Source organism: Enoplosus armatus, chromosome 11, assembly GCF_043641665.1.
Source record: "Enoplosus armatus isolate fEnoArm2 chromosome 11, fEnoArm2.hap1, whole genome shotgun sequence".
Lineage (NCBI taxonomy): Eukaryota > Metazoa > Chordata > Actinopteri > Centrarchiformes > Enoplosidae > Enoplosus > Enoplosus armatus.
Window position 1 is genome coordinate 14375590 of NC_092190.1, and position 27699 is coordinate 14403288.

General features: G+C 39.9%; 1 protein-coding gene across 2 annotated transcripts; it reads right to left on the reverse strand.

Moving 5' to 3' along the window:
• Positions 1-2838: 2838 nt before the first annotated feature.
• Positions 2839-27486, reverse strand: galnt13 (polypeptide N-acetylgalactosaminyltransferase 13). Of its 2 annotated transcripts, none has more exons than XM_070914349.1 (11): positions 27345-27486; positions 18528-18696; positions 16175-16341; positions 15666-15873; positions 13743-13913; positions 12923-13040; positions 11576-11756; positions 9593-9732; positions 6848-6946; positions 6005-6139; positions 2839-3021 (listed from the first exon to the last, which is right to left on the reverse strand). In XM_070914349.1, the coding sequence occupies exons 1-11, from the start codon at positions 27484-27486 to the stop codon at positions 2839-2841; spliced, it is 1713 nt and encodes a 570-aa protein (XP_070770450.1). The 2 variants fall into 2 exon arrangements, with proteins under 2 accessions (XP_070770450.1, XP_070770449.1); XM_070914348.1 differs by having other exon boundaries at positions 2839-3024.
• Positions 27487-27699: the final 213 nt, after the last annotated feature.

Below are 27699 nucleotides of genomic sequence, written 5' to 3' on the forward strand. Positions count from 1 at the left end.
GTTCTATCACATAAACCAGAGAAGCCAGAAGACAGAGCGAGCGCTTTTAAAATGTCCAGACTGGAAAAACACACCTGTTGTGATGAGCTGAATTCAAGCACCACATAAGCATGTAGCACAGAAATCTGTGGCTATCTGCCACGAAGGCTCTAGAGATAGCACCCCCCACTAACAACTGGAAGAGAACTCTCAATGGCCTTGATTAACCATTTATGCTCTTTCCCTTAGAAGTAACACGCTTCCGCAATTTCGTTCCTCACTTGAGTTGCTTTTTTGGTCCTAATGATCCAGAGAAGTAGAGAAGCTGAAGTTGGTCTGTGAGGCGAAGCAGAGCCTCTGCTCAGGAAAACAATGCCATGACAGAAAAATCTAATTGTGCTTATGTTAGGTGCTGCTAAGACACCATTAAGCATTGTAATGTTTGTAATTGGAAGGATTTTTAAAGGAAAACTTGACCAGTCTGCACGCTGTTATCTGGGGAGTCATTTTCAAACCAAATAGCATAGCACACATGAGAAAAAATACATGTAAACAACTAAAAAACACAGGCTGCATGTGGCATTAAAACATGCGCATCGGCATTATTTATCTTGTGGTTGAGGCATAATTCTTCATTAAAACAAGATTGTGCTTTGACTGTTGACAGGGGATATTCAGACTAATGAGCACACAGAGACAGGTCATGTTTGATCCGATGCAATAAAACACAAGGGCCTGACATCCTCTGCCTGGATACAAAGAAGTGCACACACACACACACACACACACACACACACACACACACACACACACACACACACATCTTTCCTGAAGTACACATTGCAGACAGCCCTACAGGCACATTTGTTCAAACAGAGAGAGAACAAAGAGAGCAGGTGGCGTTCGACCTCACACACCTGCCAAAGAACTAAAAAGAACAATAAGGTAGCGCTACACTAGAGACATTTTACTTTTCTTGCTTTATTAAATAAATAATTCATGTTTTTTATCGTAGCTACAACTTAGACAGAGGAAGAGTTCTCCCTACACCGTTTTAACGATAAGTAATCATAGTAGAATCAAGTATAATCAACAAATACTTCTCTTTAAAAGGCATATTCATACACGGAGCTTCTCCGAACTGAAGGTAGATCGAATCTATAAATCATAAGAACCTGGCCAAGGCAATAATGAGAATAGTATTTTTTCCTTCATTCAAAGATCCAAACCTACTCTAGTGGCAGAGATGACAAAAGGAGTAGAACGAGGGTGGAAAATCCGTTGCACATTTAATGAAAATACTAGAAATGTGCAGGTCCTGTCCTTTGCTCATAATTATTTCATGCCCCCTTTGGGACAGAGAAAACTCCCATCTCAGCCTCCCAGCAAACCAAACCAGCGTCTCCGGAGCCAGCCGCCGAGTGTGTGCACAGCTGAGACCGGCTAATTAAATGAGGACGGTTTCTACCCATAAGCCCCGGTTGAGGAACATTACCCTCTTTGTCACCAAGCAGCACAGTGAACTTGCTGAAAGGCACCAGAGTTCCTCTTTGATGAGATCTGCTGACTCTGGAAGGAGATCTCGAGGGCTGGCCTGCTTTTTGTGGGAAATACAAAAACAGCAGATTCCTTTTGTCTCAAGGCTGAGTCAGGCAACAGTCTCATTTGCTTTAATGGTGCCCTGCTCTTGTGTACGTGCTCTTCCCTTGCGCCGGCTATGCCACGAGGACCTCCGAGTGTGAGCAACAAATCAGGCCATCTAACAGTAGGTCACTTTACTGCCGCAACTCTGACACACACCAGCAGCCCTGGGAGCTCCTTACCCAATTTACCCAGCTTGGACACAAAAACTGTGGCATGCTACAGTGAAATTGCTCTTTAGCTCTTTCAGAGACACAACAGTGCTGGACTCTGAGGCGCAAACTCCATATAACTCAGCAGAACAGAATTGGCTACAGAGCAAATGACAGATTGAGACAGAGACTGGAAAAAGCAGGAAAATAACAACCCTGAAACGGACAGAAATGCTGAGCCAAAAAACATTCCTTACAAAAGTATGTAGATAAGCAGGCCGAGTGGTGAAAAGCACTGATAATTGAGATTCATTGCTTTTACAATATGAACATGGCACACAGTGTACGCAGCTGCTTCAGGCCAATAGGAGAGTGGCCTGAGAGGCCAGGGCCATGAAAGGTAGGTTCACAATGAAGGATCACTTCAAAAGACTTTGTAAACAATGGCAAGCCCATTTCAAATCAGCCCCACACAGTAGATAATCAGCTAAAAATAAACACGTCCTCCTCCATCTCAGGCATCATTCACCAAACGCTCAATGTCCAGGGGACAGCCAGTGAGGTTTCACATCAAAATAAAATATTTATGTTGGAAAATAAATGTCAAATGAGATCTAATTTAGCATGACGACTGGCTAAAGGTCTTGCAGATAGCATCTTATACACAGAACCATCTTGATGGGACATCTGTCACTGCTTGATGTGCCACTGCCCCCGTCTTCGTACGTTCCCCCTGAAAGGTCACCGGTAAAAGCTACTTAATGCTTCCTAAAACAATTTGCATGCACGCTGACTAATACCTGAAAGATCAACATCATAACAACAGCATTCATCTGCTCTCACTGACAAAAACAAGAAAATAAAAAATACTGAGACAACAATGAGCTACAAAAGGTGACTATTAAAGGCCAAACAGGTCAAACTAATCTACTTCAACTTCTAACAATGCTAAAGACAAACTACGTCACTATGGAGCAGCTAAAATGACCACCAGCTTCTACTCCAAGCCTAGTTTATACTAACCTGCTCACCTCGGGCCCTACGGCCCCCCAGAGCAGACTGGAGCTTAGAGAAAATAATCAGTGGGACTGAAGTAGAGGTGTCTAGCGACCTCCAGACGCGTGTAGTTGTGGAGGATCCAGGCCTGTATGGGACTGTTGTTACAGTACTCCACTGTGGGGCCGTAGGTGCCGTCCTCCAGACGGCTGATGGTCAGACACGATTGGGTGATGATGTGGAGGAAGGTGCGCTTCTACGGCGAGCCGGGAGTGAAAGGGGCAGATGGTGGTGAAGGTAAGTCAGAGAGTCATCAATCAATTAATCCATCTGTTCTTCAGAGCCAACTTTTCCAGTTTAATAAGAGGTGATTTTTCAATTTCAATTCAAATATAAAAGGTTGTGTTGTTTATTTAAGGTGTTCAAAAACTGAACTTTACAGCCTTTAAATATAATTTGACAATTGTGCTGTTATCATGAAATATTCAAAATATTAAAATATTCACCACTTGTGAATTTCTGCACACTGAGTTTATTAGAGACATAATATTTTGATCATGGACCTATGTCAGGCATCAAATTCATAATCAATCTTTAAACTAAAGCCACAGGATGAAACAATCAATCAATCAAACAGGGGAAGCAAATATAAAATTTGCCAAATTTCGCCTGACACAACTACCACATCAATAATATTTATTTACACTATGAAAGACTAGATGGGCAATGCAAAGCAATTTTTTGCTTGGTTGGTGGTTATTGTCTGATCTGTCTCCTTTACCCCCTTTTTGAACCTTTTTTCTTGATATCACCCATATAATTTATTTATTGTCAAATAAAAATCACATTTTTTTCTGTTTTTGTATTGTATGGATTTTGACACATATTGCTTGTCTCAGTTTAGGGATGTTCTTATCAATTAATGATGTGATTGTCTGAGGAATTTAAATTTGGCCAATATGAGTTGAGATTTGGTTCCCCTTTTTGATTGGTTGATCCAGCCTCTGGCTTTATGCCGCATTCATGTCTTATCAAAGACGTAATTACGAGTTTCCGACATTGTCAACTACCAAGTTGTAATTACGACTGGGAAACTCAGATTTCTCTGACAGCTCTGATATAGTCGACACAGCAATTTAATGGACATGGTCTTATATTGTCAATGCACAGTATTTTAATCCTAAATTCAGGAGATTTTCCCCATTTAAACTTAAACTATATACATTTTGACTGCCAGTGTAAGTAAATGATATAAACATGAGTGACTGTTGGACAGAGCAGAGTGAACACAGCTTATTTCTGGCTGAAACAGCAGAGCAGGTGAAAAGGAAGGAAGGCTGTCAGTCATGGTTGTGAATGAATACAGCAGGAATGTGGAAGAGTCAGGTATTCTTGTGAAAGTGAAACTCATGACCAGATGAAATGTTAATGGTACTGTAGCTCACTCAGCCCCTGTCCGTCACACTTGGGCTAAAAATAACCTCGGCCACTGACAGCGGTGAAACCCCAATGCTGTTTACAACAGAGACCAGCCCTCTTCACTTATGAATTATTCATCTTTTTCATATTAAGAATGCACCCAGAGAACAAAGTGTAATGAAAGGATTTGTCCCGGGGTTTGTTCAGTTCTTGATGGGAAGGCCTCCAGGCTTCCTCACCTTGTCATATCTACATGTCAGCAATAAGACATCTCAATCACTGACAGATAACACTGTATTCAGTGCAGTCGTTTCCAACCGTCTCAGAGTGGTTTAAAACAAAATGCATAAATTGTTAATATAGAAAAGATGCTTTCTGAGTTGTATAATCCACAATGTACTTTGAGTTCCGAGTCAATGGAGAATATTTTCGTTCTCCTAAGAGATTCAAAATGTCTCTCTGTTTTCCATTTAAGAGCCTGCAACATCTGTTTCTGCATTTGATTGAATATTGACATTGTAAGAATATTACAGCTATCATGACCAGGAATATTAATGAAACTCTGCTGTTTAATATGCAGTTTTTTTGGCTTTGTCATTTATCTCAGCTTTGTTTTTGTTTTGGTGCTACACCAGATGAAGAAACTGTGACTCACTCACACATTTGTATGTTGTGTAAATTCAATAGTGTCTTGCCTCAGTGCGTCTTAAGGTCTGTAATGTACCACGCAATGTAAAAATGCATTAGGATTAGGTTTTTGTTTTTCATCCTCGTCCATCACATACTTAATTGTTGTTGTTTTGATTTCTAAGATTTTAGCTTAGCTTTAATATTAGCTCTGACATTTAGTTTACTTTCATAGACTGGCCATCAAGTTGAATGTCTGTCCTGTCATTTGTCTAAATTATTTAATCATTTTTTAAGTGGCAGATAGATTCATGTTGACTGTAAGCTAAATTTGTCCACTACATTTATTTAAGCGAGGGTAGATTAAATAATAGAAACAATCAGCATAACGCAATACAGTTCAGCAGCACCACAAACTACATCCTGCAAGATCATCATACAGAGACGTCTCTAAAACAGTTTAAACTAAAATGAACATCATAACCTTCATGAAGGTAGGATTTAATACAGATAATGCAGACTGTATTAGACAGCATTAGTTTTTGATAAGTGTACCTAATAAACTGGCAAGTGAGTGTATTTGCTTTGCCGATTTTTTTTTGTGATAAATAAATAAATAAAATAGTTTTTAAAAAATGCATTAGGTTGAAAATCTATTAAAAGATAGAGACTTCATTTCTCCACAAAAAGGCTCCAGTTCACATCAATGTCTAAATGATATTCTATTCTAACAACCACCAACACTTCACAGTCACAGTGTTAATAGGATATCACGAAACTGGAAGCACAGGACTGAAACTATGAGGCAATATTCAGGAGCAATGACTTGAAAAGCTTACCTCAAAATCATATTCCCACTTGCCAACATACTATGTGAAAGGAGAGAACATGAGAGAGGGGAGACTCAGCTGCTGGGTGGAGAAAGCAACTCAACTTGTATGCTGCTAAAAAACTGACATACAGCGCCATCTGGTGGCACCAAACAGGTACTAAATTTCCAACTTTGCACTACCTAAATCCTCAAATGTGCACCACTGCACAGCAATCTCCTCATGACACAGACAAACAATCAATCAGCATTTCATCAAAGTCATTTTTCAAAACATCAGCCATCAGGAGGCGGGAGTGTCCGCCTGCAATAACAGCCTGGCTATGGATTATCAGGCTACCTTGTGAGCCATAGATCCTACCTCAGCATCGTACTCAAACATCTGATTGCCCTTCATGTGGTGACACTTGAGCATGACGACAGGTCCGTTGAGGCGGGAGACGTCCAGACAGAGGTCATCTGTCCTAATTTCTTTATCTGCCGTGTATGAGAACACCTGGGGACAAGATGTCTCACTCAGACCATGAAAAACATCAGACAGGCCAGCATTATTCATCATTACACATTCAAGAAATGTAAACTGTGATTGTGTTTCAAGGTGCTTTTGATGATATGTGAATGATTTGCACATATTTTTTTTTTTTCTGTTGTGAACCTGATTCAGATTATGTACCATGCTTTCTACAGACACAGCGTTTGACTCCCCTTTTTAAGCTATACCCCATAATGAGAGTTGTGAGGACAGAGGGAACAATGATTAAACCAGAATCCAATCAAATTCTTGGCACAAACCTGCTAAAAATGTCAAAGACCTCAATGACTTCAGCATGGAGCCAAATCAACAATAGACTGTAGAACAAGACAGAAAAACTGGCAAAAACCCAAACTTCAATTGTATTGAAAATCTGCGGATTGACTTAAAAGTTGGCAATTCACACGCACACTTTGCGTCCGACCTGATTGAGCTGAAGCTTTCTAGCAAAGTCAAAATCCCAAAGCTCATATACCCAAGATAAAGAAGTACCAAAGGCTCCGCTGGTTCAATGTTAATTTAAAAGAGATTAATTGTACGTTCCATTTACAGCAAATATTTCTAAAAGGGTGTTTATTGGAGTGTGTAGGTGTGTAGATTGTTTTAGAAACAGCATCGAGACTTAAGAAAAGAAAATTATTATATTTAAGAGTGTGTACTTTTCCCCCTCACCTGGTTTCCACCCATGCCGTGACAGTTGAAAAAGCCGACTTTCTCGTTCTCCTTTCGTCCCATGTTGTCCACACACTGGTTGGTCTCAACATTTCTGATCTGTAAGCAGGAATCAGAAATAAAAGAATTAGAAGCTACTTTAACTTTGAAATGAACTTTCTGTCTCTAGATTTCAGACTCATTAGAAATGTATTCACTCAATTTTCACAACTCATATAAGCATATATTTTTGTATATATAAAACTTATACAGTTATATATAAGTTTAAAAAGTCTATTACATTAGTACACACAGCATCTATTTCCTGTCATCGTGCTGGGAGAGGGATCCCTCCTCCGTCCATTTTTTCCCTGTTATGGGGTTGTTGTTTTTTGGGGGGAGTTTTTCCTCATCCGAATTGCCGGATACAGATGCATAGGCTGTATTCATGCCAGCGTATAATCCATATAACATATGTATTACTTGACAGTACTCCAGGCTGCTTGTCCAAACAGCAACACAAATGTGTTATTTTCAATGTCGAACAGAAGCCAGTCAGGTCTGGCTCAATATTTCTCAAGAATCGATTCAATGAATCCCCTGTTGTTGTTTTTAAATTTGGTTTTACATAGAGGGGAAACAATTAATCGGTTAATGGATTAGTTGATTTACAGAAAATCAATCAGTTAATAGTAGTTGGCAACTTTTCTTTTAAAAACTAAATATCTTTGAGGTTTGGACAGTCTGTCGGATAAAACAAGAAATTTGAAGACGTTACCTTGAACTTAATTATAAAGGGAAAAGTGAAATTATAAAGAGCATTTTTTTTTTTACTATTTTCTGAAATTTTATAGACAAAGTTATAAGATTATTTGAAGTAATTGGCAGATTATAAGTGAGATAATTCAATGAAAGCAATCACTGGTCAAGCTGGTTTCACTTTAACCGACAGATTTCTGTTTTAGGTGTTGAAGCCTGATCACACACAAAGTCACAGCCTCAGTGCTGTAGAAACTTTCTTCACATAACATTTAACAAAACTGGCAGTTACATTAGCCACCGCAGTCAATTTTAGCCCAAATGTGTCAAGTTTTCTCTCATTACAGAGTCAACTGTGACTAGCAATTAATTTCCACACAGTGATCATGAAAAATGCATATTTATCACCACGTCTTTCTGCCAAAGTCCACAGTCTGATTCCACAAGACTTTAAAGATAAAGACTTTAGAGCTGCAAAAATTAGAGGATTCATCAATTAGTTGATCAACAAAATATTAATCAGCAACTATTTTGAAAATCTAGTCATTTCTCTAGTTATTTTATCAGCAAAAATGCCAAACATGCTGGTTCCAGTTTCTTAAACATGAGGATTTGAGACTTTTCTGTCATATTTCACTGTAAACTGAATATCTTTGGGTTTTAAATCATCAGATTAATCGATAATGAAAATAATAATTAATTACAGCCTGAAAAATCATGTAACAGATATTGTGTCACCAAGTTATGTCAATCCAAATTCTACTCATTAACCTCACTTTTAAAGCTGGATAAGTGATCCTGCCATCACAGCTTCCACTGACTTCACAGTCAACTCAGCTCTCTAATGGACTCACAGAGATACATTCACAGAGCTAAAGCTGAGCTGGCTCTATCCGTTGCCGAAGCAACTTATTATGCCTATCATGCAGAAACAGAATGGCACTCATAATTAAGTGATATAAAACCTAATGGTTCCAGCTGTTAAAGAAAGGCTGACTGTGTGTTATGGAGGATGAGAATCAGTCAGGAGAAGTCTGGTTTAGAGGAAGATGGGAGCCTCAGTGCTGCAGTGGCTAAAGAGAGAGAGAGAGAGAGAGAGAGAGAGAGAGCCAGCTTGTACTGCAGCACAGCAGAGCAGCACAGATGAAAAAAATCCTCTCATCCTCAGCTGTATGAACGTTGGAGGATTACAGGCTCATTTCAAGATGAGTTCTCCAACTGACATTACTTTTAAATGGCCTGCGTCTATCGTGCAGGCAGCACACTGCATGTCAGCGCTGACTTTACCCCGTGCTGCACTGCTGTTGACGCGGAGCCACGGGCATCAAGAGGCAAATTCAGGTCACTTAAAAAAAATTTTTTTTTTTTCTGCGTGTGGGGGAACAAACTAATAAAAGGAACTTTAACTTCTGTTATCTTGAAAACAATTAACTATGAATTCTCATGCCTGAGCTGCAAATTATCACCTATTCCCACAATCCCCTTTTTAATTTCTAAAATAACTACTTTGCATGTTTCATCTCTGCCTATTAAGAACTCATCTGATGAAAAAAAAACCTTTAGAAGAGGGAATAAATATTTTCATAATAAAGTTCACAACGTGATGATTAACAATTTACAACCCTGAGAGAGATTCTGACTGATATTTGCACTTTTTTGTGTTTTAAAATTCATTTTTGCTCACTGAGTAAAAACCATGAGCCTTATCTCACCTAACCAGGATTCATAGCATAGCTGTGTAAACATGTGACTGGGATCAATACTGCCTGCACGAACATCCCCTTGTTTGTTTATCATACGCATTCAATACCAACAGCTGGGGCCGTTTGTTTTTATCTCGTTTCGTTCAGCCTTTGCTGGATCCTGAGATTTTCCGATTTCTCTCGCAGCGATATTGTCTTTCTGAGAACACAACCCAGAAGCTACACGGACATATCTGACTGAATGCAGAGGGAGGCAGGATATCTGCTGCATTATGGGAGATCAGAGTTACGAGAAAGCTCATACTTCACCAAGCGAGTAGTATCTTCTTGGGATCTGGGAGTCTGGGTAGACGTTCTCTAGATACCAGGAAAATGGTTTGCACTGCAAGTCCTCGCGGAGGGCTTTACGGGAAGAAACGTCTCCATAGTCCACCCGCATCACGCCTGCAGACAAAAGGAATCAGCCATATGTATCACTGACCATCATCAGTCAGTATTTATCTTTTTTTGTCCTCAAAACAGGACAGTCCTGTTATCTTGCACCACCAAGACTAAACACCAGAGGGACCCTTTTTAAAAAAAAAAACACACACACCTTACAACTCCACCTGCAATTATGGGCTACTGTATGTGGATGGTCATGAAATGATTTTCTATTTAGTAATGCATTAAGTACTGAATTTCTGCAAAGAGGGCATGCGAGGAAACTAAGTCGAACCCCATTCATACACACACTGTAAAGGTAAAGCATCTCCTTCAGAAATGCACAAATGCAACAATTGTGGAATATCGTGTGCCATGATGCATGTTATTATGCCCAAGTGGAAACCGCAGGATGCATCAGCCTTGATGCAACTGAAGACTGAGGACGGATTAGACAGCGACTGGGCACAGACACTTACAAACACATTAGGCAGATGGTTTCTCCCCAGAGTGCCTCTTGAGGACTCATAGCTTGCATGTAGATTGATCCACTGATGTAATTTGTCATGAAAGAGATGATGATGATTGCAATAAGGGAAAATAGAATATAATTTTCAAAATACCAGTCAACATGTAAGGCCCGCTGAGCTGTATATTAATCCATCAAACATGAGCCAGACAATGCAAACAACACCTTCTGTAACACTAACAACGTCTTACACTTTAATCTGTGAAATAGACATTTCAGGTGGGCAGATAAAAGCTATGAGCTGAAGGCCACTCTTCCTCCCTTGGCTCTCTTCTCTCTCCCTCTCTCTCTCTCTCTGTAGGGTCTGAGCATCACATGTTGCAGATGATGAATAGCCTCTTTGATCTTGAAATCACCAGTAGCAGAGGAGGGACGAGGAGGGAGATGCACTTTTAATAGGATCGCTGGATGCCACTCCCAAACTCAGACCGAGCAGCATACTGTGCCAATAAGTGAGGTCTGGCAGCAGCATGGCCCAGATCATTCTCCCTAATGTCCTGGAGGAACAGACAGTCATTGTGGGGCCACAATACGCAGAAAGACTCATCCATCACAACCCCACCAGCTCTGTCTGCACACCTGCCCGTGCTGAATCCGGCCCGACTGAGCGGAGAGGAGAAGGTCACAATTTGTGCCGTAAAATCGGCAGATTACGGATGATCCCTTATAGGTTGGCTGGCGTCTAAAACACTTAACCAGAGATTTCCGGGACACTGCTCTCTGCTGAAGGGTAATCACATTACTACGTCGACAGATGGAGGGGTACTCATCTCTCAATCTGCACAATCCTATTGTTCTAGTTTGTCTGTGTGTGTGTGTGTGTGTGTGTGTGTGTGTGTGTGTGTGTGTGTGTGTGTGTGTGTGTGTGTGTGTGTGTGTGTGTGTGAGCTCTGACCATCTTTGACAATTTTCTGAACTCAAGAGTTCAGAGGAGCACTTAAAAGTGTGTCTGAACGTAGGGTTAATTAATCCCAGTTTGAAGATGACAAGAGCAGCATTAAATTCCAATGTGAGACGGAGTAAAAAGAGAAATATAAATTCCCAAATGAGCAAGATAAAGCACCGTGCAAGAGAATGAAAGAATAAAAGAGAGCAGACGAGTCTTTCCTTTTCACACCAATTTGCTAAATGTAATATCAGCGAGCACATAAGTGGCACAGAGGGGCCTGGTCGTGAGGATTGTTCATATCTGCTTTTGAAAGCCAGTGCACAATGAATAAAACATCTGACTGAACTCTATATTCGCTGAAACTTTTAAAACATGCAGAATTTGTGCCATTTTAGCAAACTCGTCAACATGTGATTCTACTATTCAGGAGGCAGAGAGCTGTGTACCTGGTGATATGATATAGAAGAAGTCTTTGAAATCATCCATCCACACTTCCGCCAGGCGCCTGTTGTTCTTGTTGATGACTTGGCCCGTTCCTCCGGGGAAGCTGTATGGGGTGGCCTTTCGGAAAACATGGCCCACGTGTGAACACGTTATAATTTCCAACGAGCCGCCGCACTGCCAGATCTGCGGACACATGCAGACAATGTAGATTTACAGTGTGTGGCATGAAAGCAAGACAAATACAGTCAATACAAACTGATACAACACTGGGTGAATACCAGGTCCCTTATGTGATGGTTCCACAGGTAAATCGACCAAATCTGTCATCAATAAGGACATTACAGTGCTCTTAATTCTGCAAGCAAGGAAACAAGCGACCATCGTACGACACAATCGCTTTATCCTACCACTACTATCATAACTAGCTGACATCCAGTTATGATAATAGCGGCTATGCGTTAACTGTACACCTGATTAAGACGGTAAGCATAAAACAACGTTTATGCTTTTTCTTGTGTTTCATCATTCGTCAAGAGTCCCTCCCTTTTTCCCTTTTAACCTGCATCTTATAGTCCAGGAGACTTTATTTAGAACATTTCCCCTCGTCACGGCTGCTTGTTGTCACGGCTGCTTGTTTGTCGGTATCATTTCCACTCAGTCATGTGTGAAGCTGCAAATCAATCACTGTGTGATGGGCAGAAAAAAAGCATTTTGATGTGAACTATAATTATAGCGGTTCCTTTTTTCCCTAAAACAGTAAAAATAGATATTTAAAAAATTTAGGAGACACTCCAATCATGATGTGGATTATTAAATAATGAATTTAAGAGTGAATAATAAATGAATGGGTCATGTGCATGTCTGAGCAGTGAAGAACACAGTAAATTGTTCTGTGACTGATCTGTACACAGTCGAAACGGTAGTTAGCTGTGCAGATACTTGTCAAACTGTTTCAAACAACGTGTAGAAACTAATGTGTTACATTTCTTAATCTGTTTTGTCTTGTGGAAAACAAGAATATTGCTTATACTTTGGTTACAGTGCACTTATTTTGACGGAACATCCCATAATAAAATTATGTGTGAATATCATCTCTGTGGGAACATCACAGTGCATTTAAAGCCAACACCAGAAACTGACGTGGCTTCTCATTTCCCTAAACATGTATTTCCAAGATTCCTCTTTCTTTGCATCTTTTCCTTGAATCTTAAGTGGAGGCGATTCAAGGAAAAGATGCAAGTGAGGGAAACGTGGACACAATAAAGGGAGCTGGCTTGTGACCACTGACATCCAACCAAGTCTGGTGATGTGAGAACATCGTGATAGCGTCCCTCCGGTCTGTCACTCACTCTGAAAGACATTTCCAGGTTCTCTCCACCCCAGATGTCCATCCCCGGATCGTAGCTTCCTAATTCTTCAAAGTTTGTTTTGTCTATGGAGAATAATCCTCCTGCCATGGTGGGGGTCCTGCAACAGACACACAACAAATCAACACAAAAAGCAAAGCAATCCTTTTGCAATATTACGTCTCTTTGTCCTGCATTTATTAGTGTCTCAGTGTAACTCTGAGGAACATTCAGAATTTAATAAAAGACCAATTTGTTTGACAATTTGAAACAAAGCCTTAGAGGAGTAATTACTTTTATCTTTTAATTCATTCTATGTTAAAGTCGGCCCTTAATTAAGAATATTGTTTGTTGCTGGGAGTGATTTGCATACAAAGGACAAACTGTGCCGAGCTCTGTGGAGCCAAAAAAACTGTGAGCAGAGTTTCTATTTTTCTATTTTTAAATTAATTGAGCTCACAACTATCAGGATGCTATTTAAGCAGTTACTCGCATCAGGGGACTACACAGAGGAAAAGGATCTATTTCTATCTGCAGATAAAAATGGCACTTTTCATAAGAGGAGTTCTTGTGAAGAAATCTAACTACAGTGTCCATGTTTTCTCTGTGGCTTGCTGCCATCACAGATAAACCCAATCTGATGACAAACTGAGAACTAACTGTTTGACAAAAAGTGTCTCTTTGCCTTTTTTGTGTAGCTTGACCTCCTCTCTGTTAATTCTTAATCAAAAGATATTACACAAGTCGAAAGTCAGTCACACTACCCCCTGAAAGATTATCTAGATCGAGCTTCAGAGGAGGGAGAAACTTTTTCTTTGTGTACCTGACGGGAAGTGTTCTGTCCCCCTTGCGTCGGTCCATCTCCCGCTGGGGAACCGGGTACCAGCGGAAGTTCAGTTTCCAGTTGAATCCACCATAGGTCATATCTGAGCCTGCCATGTATTCAAACGTCTCGTCGCTGATGACGTCGATGATGGGGCACACCACTGCTGTCCTGAAAGACACAGAAAATACAGATTCAATACTGAGATAAATTACACAGTAAATGCAGTATTGCTAAAGATTCAAAACATATAATGCATATGATCATAAATTAACTAATTTTACTAAACTTCTTTTTTAAGTAAGGGAAGAAAAAACTGCTGACCACACTAATGATCATTTACATTACTCAGTAATCTGGAGATTTTTTTGATGAATCATAATGGACAGAAAGCAGAATGTTCACATCTCAAGAAATTCATTAATTGTTTAGTCTATAAAAAAAAAGTCAAAGAAAATAGCAGAATATAGCCATTATAAGTTCTGAGAGCCAAAGGGGGCATCTTCAAACGTCTTGTTCTGTCCAACGACCCAAAAATATTAAATTTACAATAATATCAAACAGAGAAAAGCAGCTGATTAATCTTGACTAATCGGTTAATCAACTAATTTTTTCAGGTCTAGACGACACCAAGTTAACTTATGTAGTTTAGTTGCTCTAGCATCAATAAAAAATAAAATCTGCACCTGAAGGCGTTTTCTTGCTGCGACTGCTGAGAAGAAAAGCTTAAAATCGCATTATGAAAACAGCTTTATGTCTGTCCTTTTTCACAGTGCACATGACCATTGCAAAGTTCATATATTCACATTTACTCACCTTTGCATTAAGGAAATCTTTCAGGATTAAGTGTTATTGTTATGCATGCTGTTGTTCCAACCTAGTCTAAGCAAGAGTTTTGTCGGATGAAATGCACAGCGGTGGAACACAGTTGACTGCAATGAGCATCTACATGAAGTTTTATACAAGATCTTTAGCGCATTTGCAATATTGGACAACATGTTAATATCACAAACCTGATGTCAACCGGCCCTCTTGGCCCTTCTTTGGATTTTCCAAAACAACCTGTATCATCAATCAACATACTGTATACCTTCTGTCTGCGCCTGTACTTAAAGACATCAATACATCTGCAGCAGCGTTCAGTAAAAGTGTAATGGCTCCATAATATAATATTCTGAGCCATATGATACCGATTTCTTCCTGAGGGAAGAATTAATGTGTCTGACCTCAGATAAGAGATGGATCGCAAGAGATTAAGGAGAATCATTATCAATCCATTCGTCTGTTTTTGTCACTCTCACAGACACAGCAGAGACACCCTCTGTTGTTTAAAAGCCTGGAATAATAGTTTAATTCTCTGATAAATAACAGAAACCAAACAAACAATATGTCACTTTAAATTAACACGTTTGACTCAACAACCGAACAAACACAACACTCAGACCACATCGTATTTATCCCCAAATATGTATCAGCTGTAGCTAGAAGACATGTCCTTGTCCACTTTAATCTTGACTTCACCAGTGTCTGCTAGCATCAGTTGCAGCAGAGCTAACACAAAAACAGAGCTTCAGTAATCGGAGCTAGCTTTTCCTCTGAGGCAGAAGCAGACGATGCAAAATGATTATCTTCTGCTATCAGCAGCGTCAGGCTCAAACAGTGTATTCATAACTGATGGTTTGCTGTCCCATCAATATTCAGAGAGAGCTTTGGCTCAAACACCCAATGATGCAACTTAAGTGAAATGTGATAATACTAGTATTAATAAAAGAGGACTGAAAAGGCAAGAGATTCAAATGATTGACAATGAGAAGCTCATCAGCGCTGCGCCGCTGAAGTCGAGTCCAGTCGTTATTTCACATCAGCGTCATGAATGTCAACATTCAATTTGAAACATTCAATGTGGTCCATTTTGGCTCCTACCTGTCCTCTTTGATGCGCGCCAGCAGGGGCTCCAGCCAGCCGACAGTACACTCGCAGTGAGCGTCCAGGAAGGTGATGACCTGGCCTTTGGTGGCAGCCGCCCCTCTCAACCTGGCTCTGATTAGACCTGAACGCTGCTCCATCCTCAGGATCCTCACTGGCACCTCCAGAGTCCGCACATAGTTCTCCAGCTTCTTCTTCAGGAAGTCTGAAACAAAACAACACACATTTGAGGGTGCGCTTGCAGAGTAATTAAACTCAACAGAATTTGTCAATTTATCCATTCGTCAAATCAACAGAAAATTAACAAATATTTCAAAAATGATCTGGTTCCAGCATCTCAAATGTGAATATTTACAAGTCTTCAAAGCATAAATTGAATACCTTTAGGTTTTGGACTGTTACACAGACAAAACAAGAAACATAAATATGTCGGCTTGGCAATTTTTAAATTTTTAGTATCATTACCATCACTATATGACACATGTCAGATGTAGTAGACTACCAACCTCGCTCGCTGGCATCGTCAACTAGCACGATCTCCACAAGCAAGTGTTTGGGAGAGCGGTTGATGACGCTGTGAACTGTCCGCAGCAGAGTGCTCCAGGCCTCGTTGTGAAACACGATGACAATGCTGGTGTTTGGCAGGTCGTCGGGATACACCTTGGTCTTACAGCTGATGGAGCAACAGTAAACAACAAGGCAAAAGGAAATCAGTAAAGTAGAATTGAACAAAGGAAAGTTAAACAACAGATTATTTCATGGCCCAAGTATTTCACGAAAAAAGCAAAGATTAGAGAAAAATTAAAAACATTAACATCATTTTGTGAAGCAGATTTGTACTATTTATTAGTTACTCATCTGGCGAGCCCTCAGATTCATCTCAGGTCCCCTCGTGAGTCTCCCAAACCAATGTTGGGAACCACTGTTTGTTACAATAACAATTAACTCTAAGTATAACCCCTTCTCATATTGAAACAATTAGTTGATTTGTTGTTAAGTAAAAAAAAAGTCAATAAAATCTTTGGTCATATATTAATCCTTTAATCAAGTAAAATTCAAAACATGTTGATTAGAAGAAAGTAACTGATTCATTGAAAGTAAAATCCTTAGAAGCAGCTAAACTAATTTGACCTGAACATAATCATTTGTATCTTTATACTTAAACCTAAAATATACCCAGTCTAAACATGTTGGTGACACTACAGTGTTGTTTTCCAGCTGCAGTCACAGTGGGTCTCTACGCCTGCAGCTCATCATATCATTGAAAAAGTGTCTGAGAAGAGAATCTGAGTGGGTCCTGCTACTACACAAAGCTGCCGTCAGGGCAAAAACACTGTCATACGAGATTTACTGACAAATATCTCCAAAGAAAGTAGAAAAAGTAAAACCAGTGTTGACAGCTATGTCAGCATGTCCTTGACTTGATGGGACGTCTGTCAAAGCCGCAGAGTGAGAATGTGGCAAACTTCGGGAGGGCGCCGTCGTGGATGATGCTGAATAAAGAATGAGCTGTGTTACGGAAGCGGAGCAGGTGGACGGCCCGGGCGGGAGGAGGGGTGGTGGGAGGTGACGGAGGGTGAAGGAAGCCAGCGGAGCAGACAGCATTGCCAGTTCAGTCCTGTATATTCAAAGTGACGGCACTGACTGACACAACTAGGCCAGGAGGTTTGCCTTCAAGACAAAATGTTATTGCCCTGCCGAGGCGACGACTGGCAATTCTGCATGGCTCTGGATGATTTTCACCACACAGCTGGTGACATTTTGCAGGGCTAAGCTGCGCTCTGTAATAAAGCTGCTGTAATATTTATATTGAGAGAAGGATGGAGCCGTAATGAACGGAAAAACTGGAGGAACTGCAACCAGCTGAATGTTCACTTTTTTCTCAGTAATGTAGGTCTTGTTTTGCACTATACAGGCAAAATGATCTTCATATTTGCATCTCCACGTTGCAAAAAAAAGTCTTGAGTTGGCATTTTCTTGGTATAGGCAAGAACAGCAGAGGAAAACTGTGGAACATAGGTGTGAAGAACAAACATTCTTGTGGCCTATTTCTCATGGTGTATCTGACTGAGAGCCTTTGGTATCCGCTTAATGAAAGTGCTGCGGAGAACTCGTGTTCAGCTGGAATACTTAAATACGAATTGCTCAGATAATGTCTCCGCGAGAGACGAATGCCAGTGCATATCAGCAGGTCGAGACGAATGTTCCTCATGTTTCACACAAATTGCTCCTCGGATTTTCATTAAGTGCTCAAGTGGATCTTGAGTGACAGTAAACAAAACCCTGCTCTCATTCAAATGTCAGGCCTAATGTACACACTTGAGGGATCTGATGGATTCTGCCTTGAAACAGCGCCTATAATTAGAGCTGTCTTTTCACATTAAATAAAAAAGTTATTAATACCAATAAAATGTAATGGACTCAACAGTTTAAAAATGATTATAAAAATTACTCTAATTATCAGAATAACGTTGCTTTGAGAGTTTAGAGCATTTCACTGTCTGCAGCCCTGTTGAGATAAAGAGTCCCTGCTGCCTTGAGCCATCGAACACATTTGTCTGAATAATGGAACAGTTTCATATAAAAGTCTGCACACATTAAGGAGTGAAAAACCCAAAGAAATAAAGAAGCAAAGAGCAGAAAGTATCAGCTGAAATGTCAGCTGTTAGATAAAGAAAGCACGGTGCCTTGTAATGTATGATGGGTATCAAAAGGTACCAAAGGTTTGCAGGCAGCGGAGGAGCAGGGTGAGGACTGTGTTATGCTGGTCTGTTGGCGAGTGTGCGTGTGTGTAGGTGTTACAGGGTCAGCGGTGTGATTCACAGCATGTGCATCTGGACAACACACAAGCTTACGCACCCATCCAACCTCACGTCCGGCAGACTCCTGTTGAGTGCAATCATGTCGCTGGCCATGAGATTGAACTGGTTAATCTTAAAGAGCTCCTTCATCTTCTCCTGGTCGTCTTTGGGGATGTTCACCGCCTTGCCCATCTCCCCCGGACCCTCATGGCTCCGAGATATCACCGCTGCAACATAACAGAGGCAAAAACAAAAGGATATCTGATGAGAAATCAAAAGCCATTATTGTGTTTTTTCTCACTAAGAAGGAGGTGAGAAATTAATGTCAAAGTGCACTGTAAAATAAATCGCTTTGTATATACAGTCTATTCTTGATAAGGAAACGAAAAAGCACTACTACGATAAAAAAGCCCACTAAATTACAAATGCTCCACATCTCCTCTCTAAATGGGACTGAGAGTAATGAGTACTGACTGACCCCCCTGACCCCAGTCTGTTGGCTGTGCGCCCTGTCCTAACCAGTGGACAAAAAAAAAAAAAAAAAAGAGAGTTGTGGTAGTTTTTCAAGAACTCAAAGCAGTAAGAGTGTACAAGTTGAATACATATATTATAATTATAGTGCTGGTTTGACTACACATGAAGCTTCAATGAAGGAGGATGATATACATGTTCTGAGATAAAAGTGTGTCTCTAATCCTTTCTAATCTAAGATGCACAAATTCTGTAGTGGACATCACAGATGCAAAGGTTTATTATCCGTCTCCTCAGGCCGAGGAGAGTGCAGCAAAGCATGCTAGATCCATCTCTGTGCACTCTGTGTGTGTGTGTGTAATCTTCTATACTTGTGAAAAGCCAGAGCATAAACGTAATCTTCCAGATCAATGTGTATGTACCAAGCTGGTGTTATGTGTTTTAAGAGCAGTTCATGTTCTGGCAGCGTGTATATACAGGATAATACAACATAATAACACTTAATGACACTGCTCATACAGACAAGGTGATGACATTCTCTCTTGCACTGTTAAAGGCTGGGAGAAAATATGTTTCCTCACACATCGGTGAATGTGAAAAACAGTGTAAGACGTTAAATACAGACAGTGCAGGCGCTCCGCTTAAGCTCTCTCCTGGTTGCTGTGGTTTGGGCTGAGTGGGTATTAAGCATTGCGCAGTCTGGCAGCTATATTTAATTTTAATTTAATCTATTAGGAGGTTTTGAATTTAGCGATTTGGGAGAACGTATTAATAGATGAAAAAGAAGCATGAAAGCAAGAAACCCTTTTTAGAATTACTTCTATATGCTCCTACAGTTGAATGCCTGCAATACATTTTCATTGCTGTTGTTGTTGCTGCTGCTGCTGCAGAGCCTTCAGCAAAGGTAAATAACCTCCCATGAATTTATGACTATATGAATTTATGACTCTCTCTCTCTCTCTCTCTCTCTCTCTCTCTCTCTCTCTCTCTCTCTCTCTTTAATAATCTCTCATAGCAGAGGCAGTGATTTCCATGAAAGGGGGACACACAGTTCATATTAGCTGCAAGGTCCCAGGTTAAGAGGATTCCCTACGACCCCTCGTGGAGAGACGGGCTGGTGTCTGCCGGGTTTGTTAACCTCAACGGATACTGCTCTTTTCTTTTATGGTGCTGCTGACACTCTCCATTTGGACACTGGCTTAAAATCAGAGCTGAGCTGGATGATTGAACAAAGCGTCCATCAAACACATGCTCGGCCTCTCCAATCCATCGGTCTACAGGCACGGATAAACACAGGATGGGAGTTTTCACAGCCAGAACATCCAGCAAACCATCAACACCAGTCTGGGCAGCCTTTGCTTTGTTTGCCTTCACCACAACATAAGCAACTAATCCTATAGGTTATTTAAAAAATGTAAAGTTATATACACAATACTCTAATCTGACTATAAAATGGGTTACTGAATAATGTGTGGAACAGTACTGTCAGACGTAGAGCGTCTGCAGAGAGCAGAACACTTTGTGAATTTTGTAGGAGACAGTCCTCGGGCCTTGAAATAACAAGGCAAACTGTCGTTCCCAGTTTACCGCTACATTTCTGGCCTCTTTGTTACAACTCGAATGTTAGAAAATATCTGACAAATTAATATTTTTCAAACATGGATGAACCCATATGTGATACACGCAATAGTCAGATGCATCTGTGACTTTGTCAGAATAATATAGTTCATATTTAAGTAGAAGCATGAATTTTGCAAATAAAATAATGAGATGTTTTCCCATTTGTGCCACAGTATCAGCCAAAACTGCAGAGGCTACTGGAGCTTTTCTCAACTAGTTGTCTGTCCTTCTTTGTATATAACTCTTTAAATCTTTAGCTACATTGGCTGAGAGGCTTTACAGATTGCAATGTCGGTCCATCAGCCAGGCTACCACTTTGGTCCAGACATCATGAGGTTGACATTTGTTGTTTTTAGTTAAACATCTCAACAACTATTGGATTGCTGCCATAATTTGGCACAGACATTCAGGTTTCCCTCCGGATTAGTTCTAATTTTAGTAAAACCATCAGGTCAAAATGTGTCCAATATTTTGGTTTGTGACTAAATACCTGCATCAAATCTGCTGTACTTTGTGTTTAAAGCTAATTACCAATTATTAGCATGCTAACACACTAAAACTAAACCAAGATGGAGAACATGGTGTACCGGCTAGACATCAGCATGTTAGCATTGTCATTGTGAGTATGTTAGCATGCTGACATTATTAGCATTTAGCTCAATGCACCGCTGAGCCTAAGCTAAGCCACTAGCATCTAGCTGTAGACTCTTTTATCTAAAGCATGTATTATTTTGGGGTTTCAAGGTGTACTTTACGTCATACATGAAAGAATTCAACTCGGGGATACATGAAGGCTCCTGTCTGCAAGGAAGGTTTTGTTTTCAAGCCTTTAACTTCATTTATTACTATTTCTTTTCTTTGTCTACCAAATGTCAGCATATTTACACTGCATTAGGCAGCCAGTTATTTTTCTTATAAAAGCTTATTCCATCATGTTTGAAATAAATCACTTTTACTCAAATTAACAACTTAGCTCCCTCATTACGACTATACATTTTCATTTTACACCCTCAGCGCTTTTAAAATTCTCCATCTATGAAATAATAAAAACAGTCAGATCGAATATAGAGACTAGGAACGCTCAAATAAATCTGGTTTGGCTTTGTAACACACAGATCAGAGGAGCCTTCGGAAACAAAGTCTCTGTGGTATCTCCAAGCCCGACACACTCTCTCCTCCTGACACAGAAGCATTCATTATAAAAGATGACCGCGATCATATGGGAAGAAAACAGTGGCTCTGTTTGTTCTCTGGTCAATCAATCTAATTCAATGTCCCTGCCTGCAGCTTTATCCCAAGCAATTATAGCGAAAAGGTTCCCCTCACACTCACAGGTAATGAGTCTTCTGAGACATCATCACTCATATTTCAGTGCTGAAACAAAAAAAAAGTGCCACATGTCTACCTGTCCGTTATGTGATTCATAAGATCATAATTCTGACAAATTAGCAATACGTGTGCAACTCTAGACTCTCTAAACAACCTTTTCCACATGAGGTATATGTTACAGCTATACTTCATTATTGAAATGTCTTGCGAGAGCTCAGCTGGACTCTTTGATCCCTGCGAGATTCCAGATTCCTCCTATTGAGGTGGACTCGGACACTAATCTGCATGCAGATTGTCCTCCAGCTCTTTTCATTCTCATTTACTTTACAGGAAAAGGTCTGTGTAGTGGTGCTCAGTTGGAGGCTCAATCACAAGCTTGATCCACTCTCTGTCCTCCATACTTCACCTCCACCTCTTCCCTCTGCTGCTTCCTGCCTGCGAGTCTGACCCAGTTGGCATTACATTATATATCAAAGCAACACAAAACCACTTTGTATTTTTAGTTTTATTTGCTGCCCATCTTCACCAGGACTCTCTGGCAGAAGAGAATGTATCTCAAAGGATAAATAAAATAAAAAATTAGGCTGGGAACAAACACCCTGCAGAATACTGTTACGCTGCTCTGATGTGTGCACCTTCACACTAATTGCGACATTCTTTCTTTCTATATAACTACCAAGTGAGGCGATGCTCACACAAAGAACAAATATTCAAGGCAGTTAGGATCAGAAGTCTTGTATGACATTGAAGTGGAATATCTGCAAAGGTACAAGTGCCTGGAAAATGTCAAAATCTTCCAACAATAATTCACAGTGAAAATTATATTTTTCTGCTCTGAAAAACAGCTAAAAGTAGCATTCTGCAACACACCCTGTGGTGTCATGCCTGATATCTTCTCACTTCAGCTGGTTGTGTAATTACCACATTAATGCAACCTTATGGTATCACATTCAAATTAAAAGCACACCATTAAATGACGGCCATCTGTTCTATAAAGAGACAGATTTCTGAATGACAGAATTATTATTTTATGGGCAAAAGAATGAAAAATAAGTTCTTGTTAATTAATGATGTGCTTGATGTATTCGTTCTTACTGTTACCATCATTTTCTCCTGGTTTTTAATGATTTTTAATGGACATCCTTCAACACCTCTTGAGGAGGAATACTGCAGCTAAAGTCAAACTAAAATTTAACATGTTCAGGCTGGAAAATACTGTATGTATACAAGTATGATAAGTCTAATGAAGTCAAATGTATTTCTATAGCCCAATATCACAATCTGTACAGTATAAAACACCCTCTTTCCTTAGACCCTCGATTCAGGTGAGGAAAAACTCCTCAAAGAAACCCAAAAAAGTGGAAGAAACCTCAGGAGGAGCAACAGAGGGGGGGGGGGTCCCTCTCCTAGGACAGACAGACATGCAATAGATGTAGGTGTGTACAGAAGTGTGTACAAACACAGATGCAGTGGAGTCACTTGTATCCACAAGTGAAAGTGCCAGCTGTCACTGAAGTACATTTCATTTTCAAAAAGATCACGTGTGGCACACAGCTTTGCCTTGTGATGCTCAGCCTCTTCAAGTGGCTGATTGCGGTTACAAAATGGATCATTTTTTTCTTCTGTGTGTGTGTGTTGTGGTGATGCAACAGTCAGGCTGTGAACACACACTCCCAATTTATAATGTTGAAAATTATGTGAAATTTTTGTTAATCTCCAGAAACCAATGAACTGATCAGCTGATAGTCTTGTGACATTTTATTGTCAAATACAGAGCAACTGATTGTTGTAAAAAAGATTTAGCTGTGAATGTGTAGCCTTAAGGAAGTGAGTTTATTAATCATCAGTTATCCGACTCCTCTCTTCACTTCATAACTGGCAAAACTGTGAAAAGTTACTGTAGATAATTACCAGCAAATGTGTCATTAATGCTCACAGGGGCTGCAGTTGTCTCAGCCCAGTGTAACAGATGGTTGGTTCAGCCAAATTAAAACATGCACACTTGAATTCAACAAAGAAGACAACTTCTTTTTATAAACTCCTACTATATTCAGTCATGGATGGAAATCAAAACCCACCAACACTCGTTTTACACATTTTTACATACTCATCACCAGGAATATTACTCAGCCTGTGACAACTTTTGTATTGTAACTTTTGTCACTCTGAAGAGAGAGAGAAAATAACAATGGTGATGTCAAGGGTTATCTCAGATTGAGGTTGAGAAAAGAAACAGAACGATTTCTATGCAAACTGCTGGCATTGAGTTTGAAAGATATTTGAAACCCATTTAATGAAAACACACTATTAAGTAAAGGAGAATGTAGGGTCCAGTGTTTTGGGGGAAATGACCCATAATAGAGACTAAAAGTGACGACAACTCAGCCTCTGCTTTTCTTTCTTTTTTTTAAATCTGTCTCTCCAAAGTCCATCAACTTTATAAATTGCAATACTACATTAGTTAGAAGAAAAGAGGAATGCATATATTTATGCTGTGGACATGAACCTGTGGTTACATGGGTCACTGCAACATCCTTTCCTTTACATATTAACAAGCAGCACTCCAAACAACTTCACCTTAGTATGTCAAGCAAAAGTAAAATCTTACATAAACATAACGTGACAGGAGCGACTGGCCATAAAGTTCATAATGGTCAAACTGAGAAACACTGACATGAGCTGAGTGGTGCCATCTCTAATCAGGAATTTAAGGCAGACATTCTTTAAAAGGTCATTATCGACCTGGTAATGACCAGAGTGGGATCATTGGCTCCTTGTCCAAAATGGATGCAATGGAGCAGAAACTGACTGCAAACCATCACGTCACGTGGTGTAATGTGAAAGAGTCCCTCATAGTGCTGACGCTCACTTTTAGCTTTTTAGCCTCTTTTAGCTCATTCTTTTAGTTTAACGGCCTCCGTATTTACAGTGTGGTTCAGTCAGAGCTGCTCGAATCAACCTGTAAACAGACGTTTCCAGCAAAATAAGCTATGCAAATAGCACACAGATAAAGTTAAGTTACTGGTGGACAAATCAAACATTTAGCAGCTACAGGCCTCGATATTAGACCAAAACAGAGCTAAAGAAAAAAAGAGTAAATGGGGTGGCCAGAAACATGACTCAAAATGAATGTTAATGCTACACATTCAGCCCTGCGTCTGCTGCATGTGTAAATAGGAAATAATTTGCAATCAGGTTAGCCATTACATCTCCATAAGGCGTAGTGTCTGCACATCTGTCACATTGTTTAAGTTTTTCCCCCCGTAGGAGCCAAAAATTGCTTTAAGGATCCCATTCACTTTGGGCCTCCAGCAGACTGAACATTCTTATATTTATTAACTACATCTCTAACTACAATATAGTGACTTTTGGCTACACAAGCATTAACTGAATGGCAATTAGTGTGTCCGTGACCTAACAGAAAGGCTCAAGTAATAATCAAATTGGGGTAAATTGACTACAATCAAAAAGTGAACATGTGAATCAGTGCCAGATTAAAAGTGGGCTTTTCAGTTTTCCATCTGAATGAATAGGATTAAAGATGAAAGATAAACCTAAAAACACCTGCAGTGTCACGGAAAACCAGTGTCTCAACACTCTGTTCATATATTTAGCGAATCATCATATTCAAGTTATTTTAAATGCAAAGTAACTCCAATGTAACAGTAGACTTTTCTATGGTAATCAGTGTCAGTAGCTGGCAGCTCTGCCTCATTCTAACCTTAAAAGCAGCTTAGCAAGCCTCTTAGAAACCTGCTTACTGCAGGGCATGTGAGGTAATGAACTCTGCTGAAGAGGTACTGTGGTTAAGGTTGATCTCAGAAACAGTCACACTCACGGAGATTGTTTAAAGCTTACAGTATATACTACTACAGGTAAATTAACTAAATCTTTATCAGTCCCATTCAGACAATCAAATTAAGCCGGCCGAGATTCACTACATCACAAACTTCAAACAATCACGCTGGTTTTTGTGCATTTTTGTAGATCAATAACCACAAATTCTAAAAAAAAAAATTACTTTTACATTTTCTGACATGTTTTTGTGACCTTTCAGGCAAAGTTTTGCCCCTCAGTGAACTTCGTCGTGTTAACAGGATTTGGGACAGATGATGAAGATTATGTTAAATATCCTGGTGAAACGATTTAAGTCTACAAGCTTATATTCACAAGCTTGACTGACGCCAAACAAAAGGTAGATTCTACAAGATCAAAAATGCAGAGACCCAAAACAAAATAAGCGAATTATCTGTTAATTGCCCCCCTCACTTATAAAACAGGAGTTATCACTTTCAACAATCCGCCAACATCTGCAAATATCAAAAAGCTCTTTTCTAAAGATGGCATGTAATCTTAAAAATAGATGGGTATGTGCAGATTGCTGCCTCAAGAGCAAACACACCGTATGTTCCCTAATGAACCTGGTTGTTTTTCATGTCATCGGTCTGCTGTGTGTGATAACAGTGTTGAAATCTATTCTATTTCACATCCACGCATCAGAGAGAAAAACTAAATCAAAGCTCCATTTCATGTCATTCTAAATTAATATTAGAGTAGTTGAGATTGTCTGAACACAAAAGTTCACCCTCCGCAAAACCTACTCCACACTGATTGCTTGGCATTTAACAATTATTGAATATATTGTATTGTATGTTAATTAGGTTGTTATTATCTTATGAAAGGAATTACAAATGATAAAAGCTAAAATATGCATGGGCCTCTGTGTGCTCTTGGTTTCAGTGCATATTAGTACAATATCTAAAGAGACTAGTTTCACATTTCATTGAACGTCGTGTCTGTAATTATTTTGGTCAAAACGCAGAAAAAGCTTTTCAAATCAGTCGGCACTTACAGCTGCATCACCACGCAATGATGTTGTTACCTTGGTGAGCATATATAGACATGTCATTCACTGTGATGAATACAGAAAAACAGTCTCAAAGTCAAGGATGTACAAGATGTAGGAATTCAATTTCTCTCTCTATAGAACAAATAATATATATACATACATATGTGTGTGTGTGTGTGTGTATATATATATATATATATATATCTCGAATATGTTTAATAAAAATTGACTAATATGATTTAATTTTAGAAATATTACAAATAAAAAGCTGTCATTTCTCAACAGTTTTGGACTCACTCTCTTCAACACATCACGAATGGAACTGGACTTTTCATTCCCCTTTAACATCTGCTAAAATGTACATTTTAACTTCCTCTAAGAAGTCTTAAAATTCATTCACTGTAAACCCCTTTGTCTCCTTAATACTCTTTTTGTAATGGGCAACAGCATATTTCAATAGAAAATCCTGAAAACTGCAAAACTTAAAAGAGAAAGTCAGTAGGAAAGGGAGAGGGAGTAAAGCGCTTAATAGACCCCCGAAAACTTCAAGGCCCATCCTGTCTATTCTGTGAATGAAAGGTGCAGCAGCAGCGGCCGTGGACTCACCTCGGAGGGCAGGGAGCAGCGAGCGGTCTTTCCTATCATCACATTTGTTACACTCGCTGAAGTAGAGCAGCAAGAACACGTCCACCAGCACCCACACTAAAGAGGTGGTCAGCACCACCTTACAGTAGACAAACCGTCGCATCACCTCCCCGGGGGGGCGTCAGCCAGGCAGCCAAACAGGGAGGGTCACAGCGAGTGCTCAGGAGCGCTGACGAGGCGTTTGAACTCTGGAGACGGGGCAAGGAAGCAGGAAGGAGACTGGGCAGGTTTGACCGAGAGGCGTCATCCTACGGGAGAGAGAAAAAACGTGAGAAGATGACAATCATGATATTTAATTTAGTCTCCCCGCTGTGAT

What these genes read in the sequence shown, in the direction of transcription:
- galnt13 (XM_070914348.1), bottom strand. Translation starts at nt 27,486, where the DNA reads ATGCGACGGTTTGTCTACTGTAAGGTGGTGCTGACCACCTCTTTAGTG. An exon ending in GCTGCTCCCTGCCCTCCGAG is followed by an intron (nt 18,697 to 27,344) that starts GTGAGTCCACGG and finishes GTTATGTTGCAG; the next exon opens with CGGTGATATCTCGGAGCCAT. An exon ending in ACGGCATGGGTGGAAACCAG is followed by an intron (nt 6,140 to 6,847) that starts GTGAGGGGGAAA and finishes TCTTGTCCCCAG; the next exon opens with GTGTTCTCATACACGGCAGA.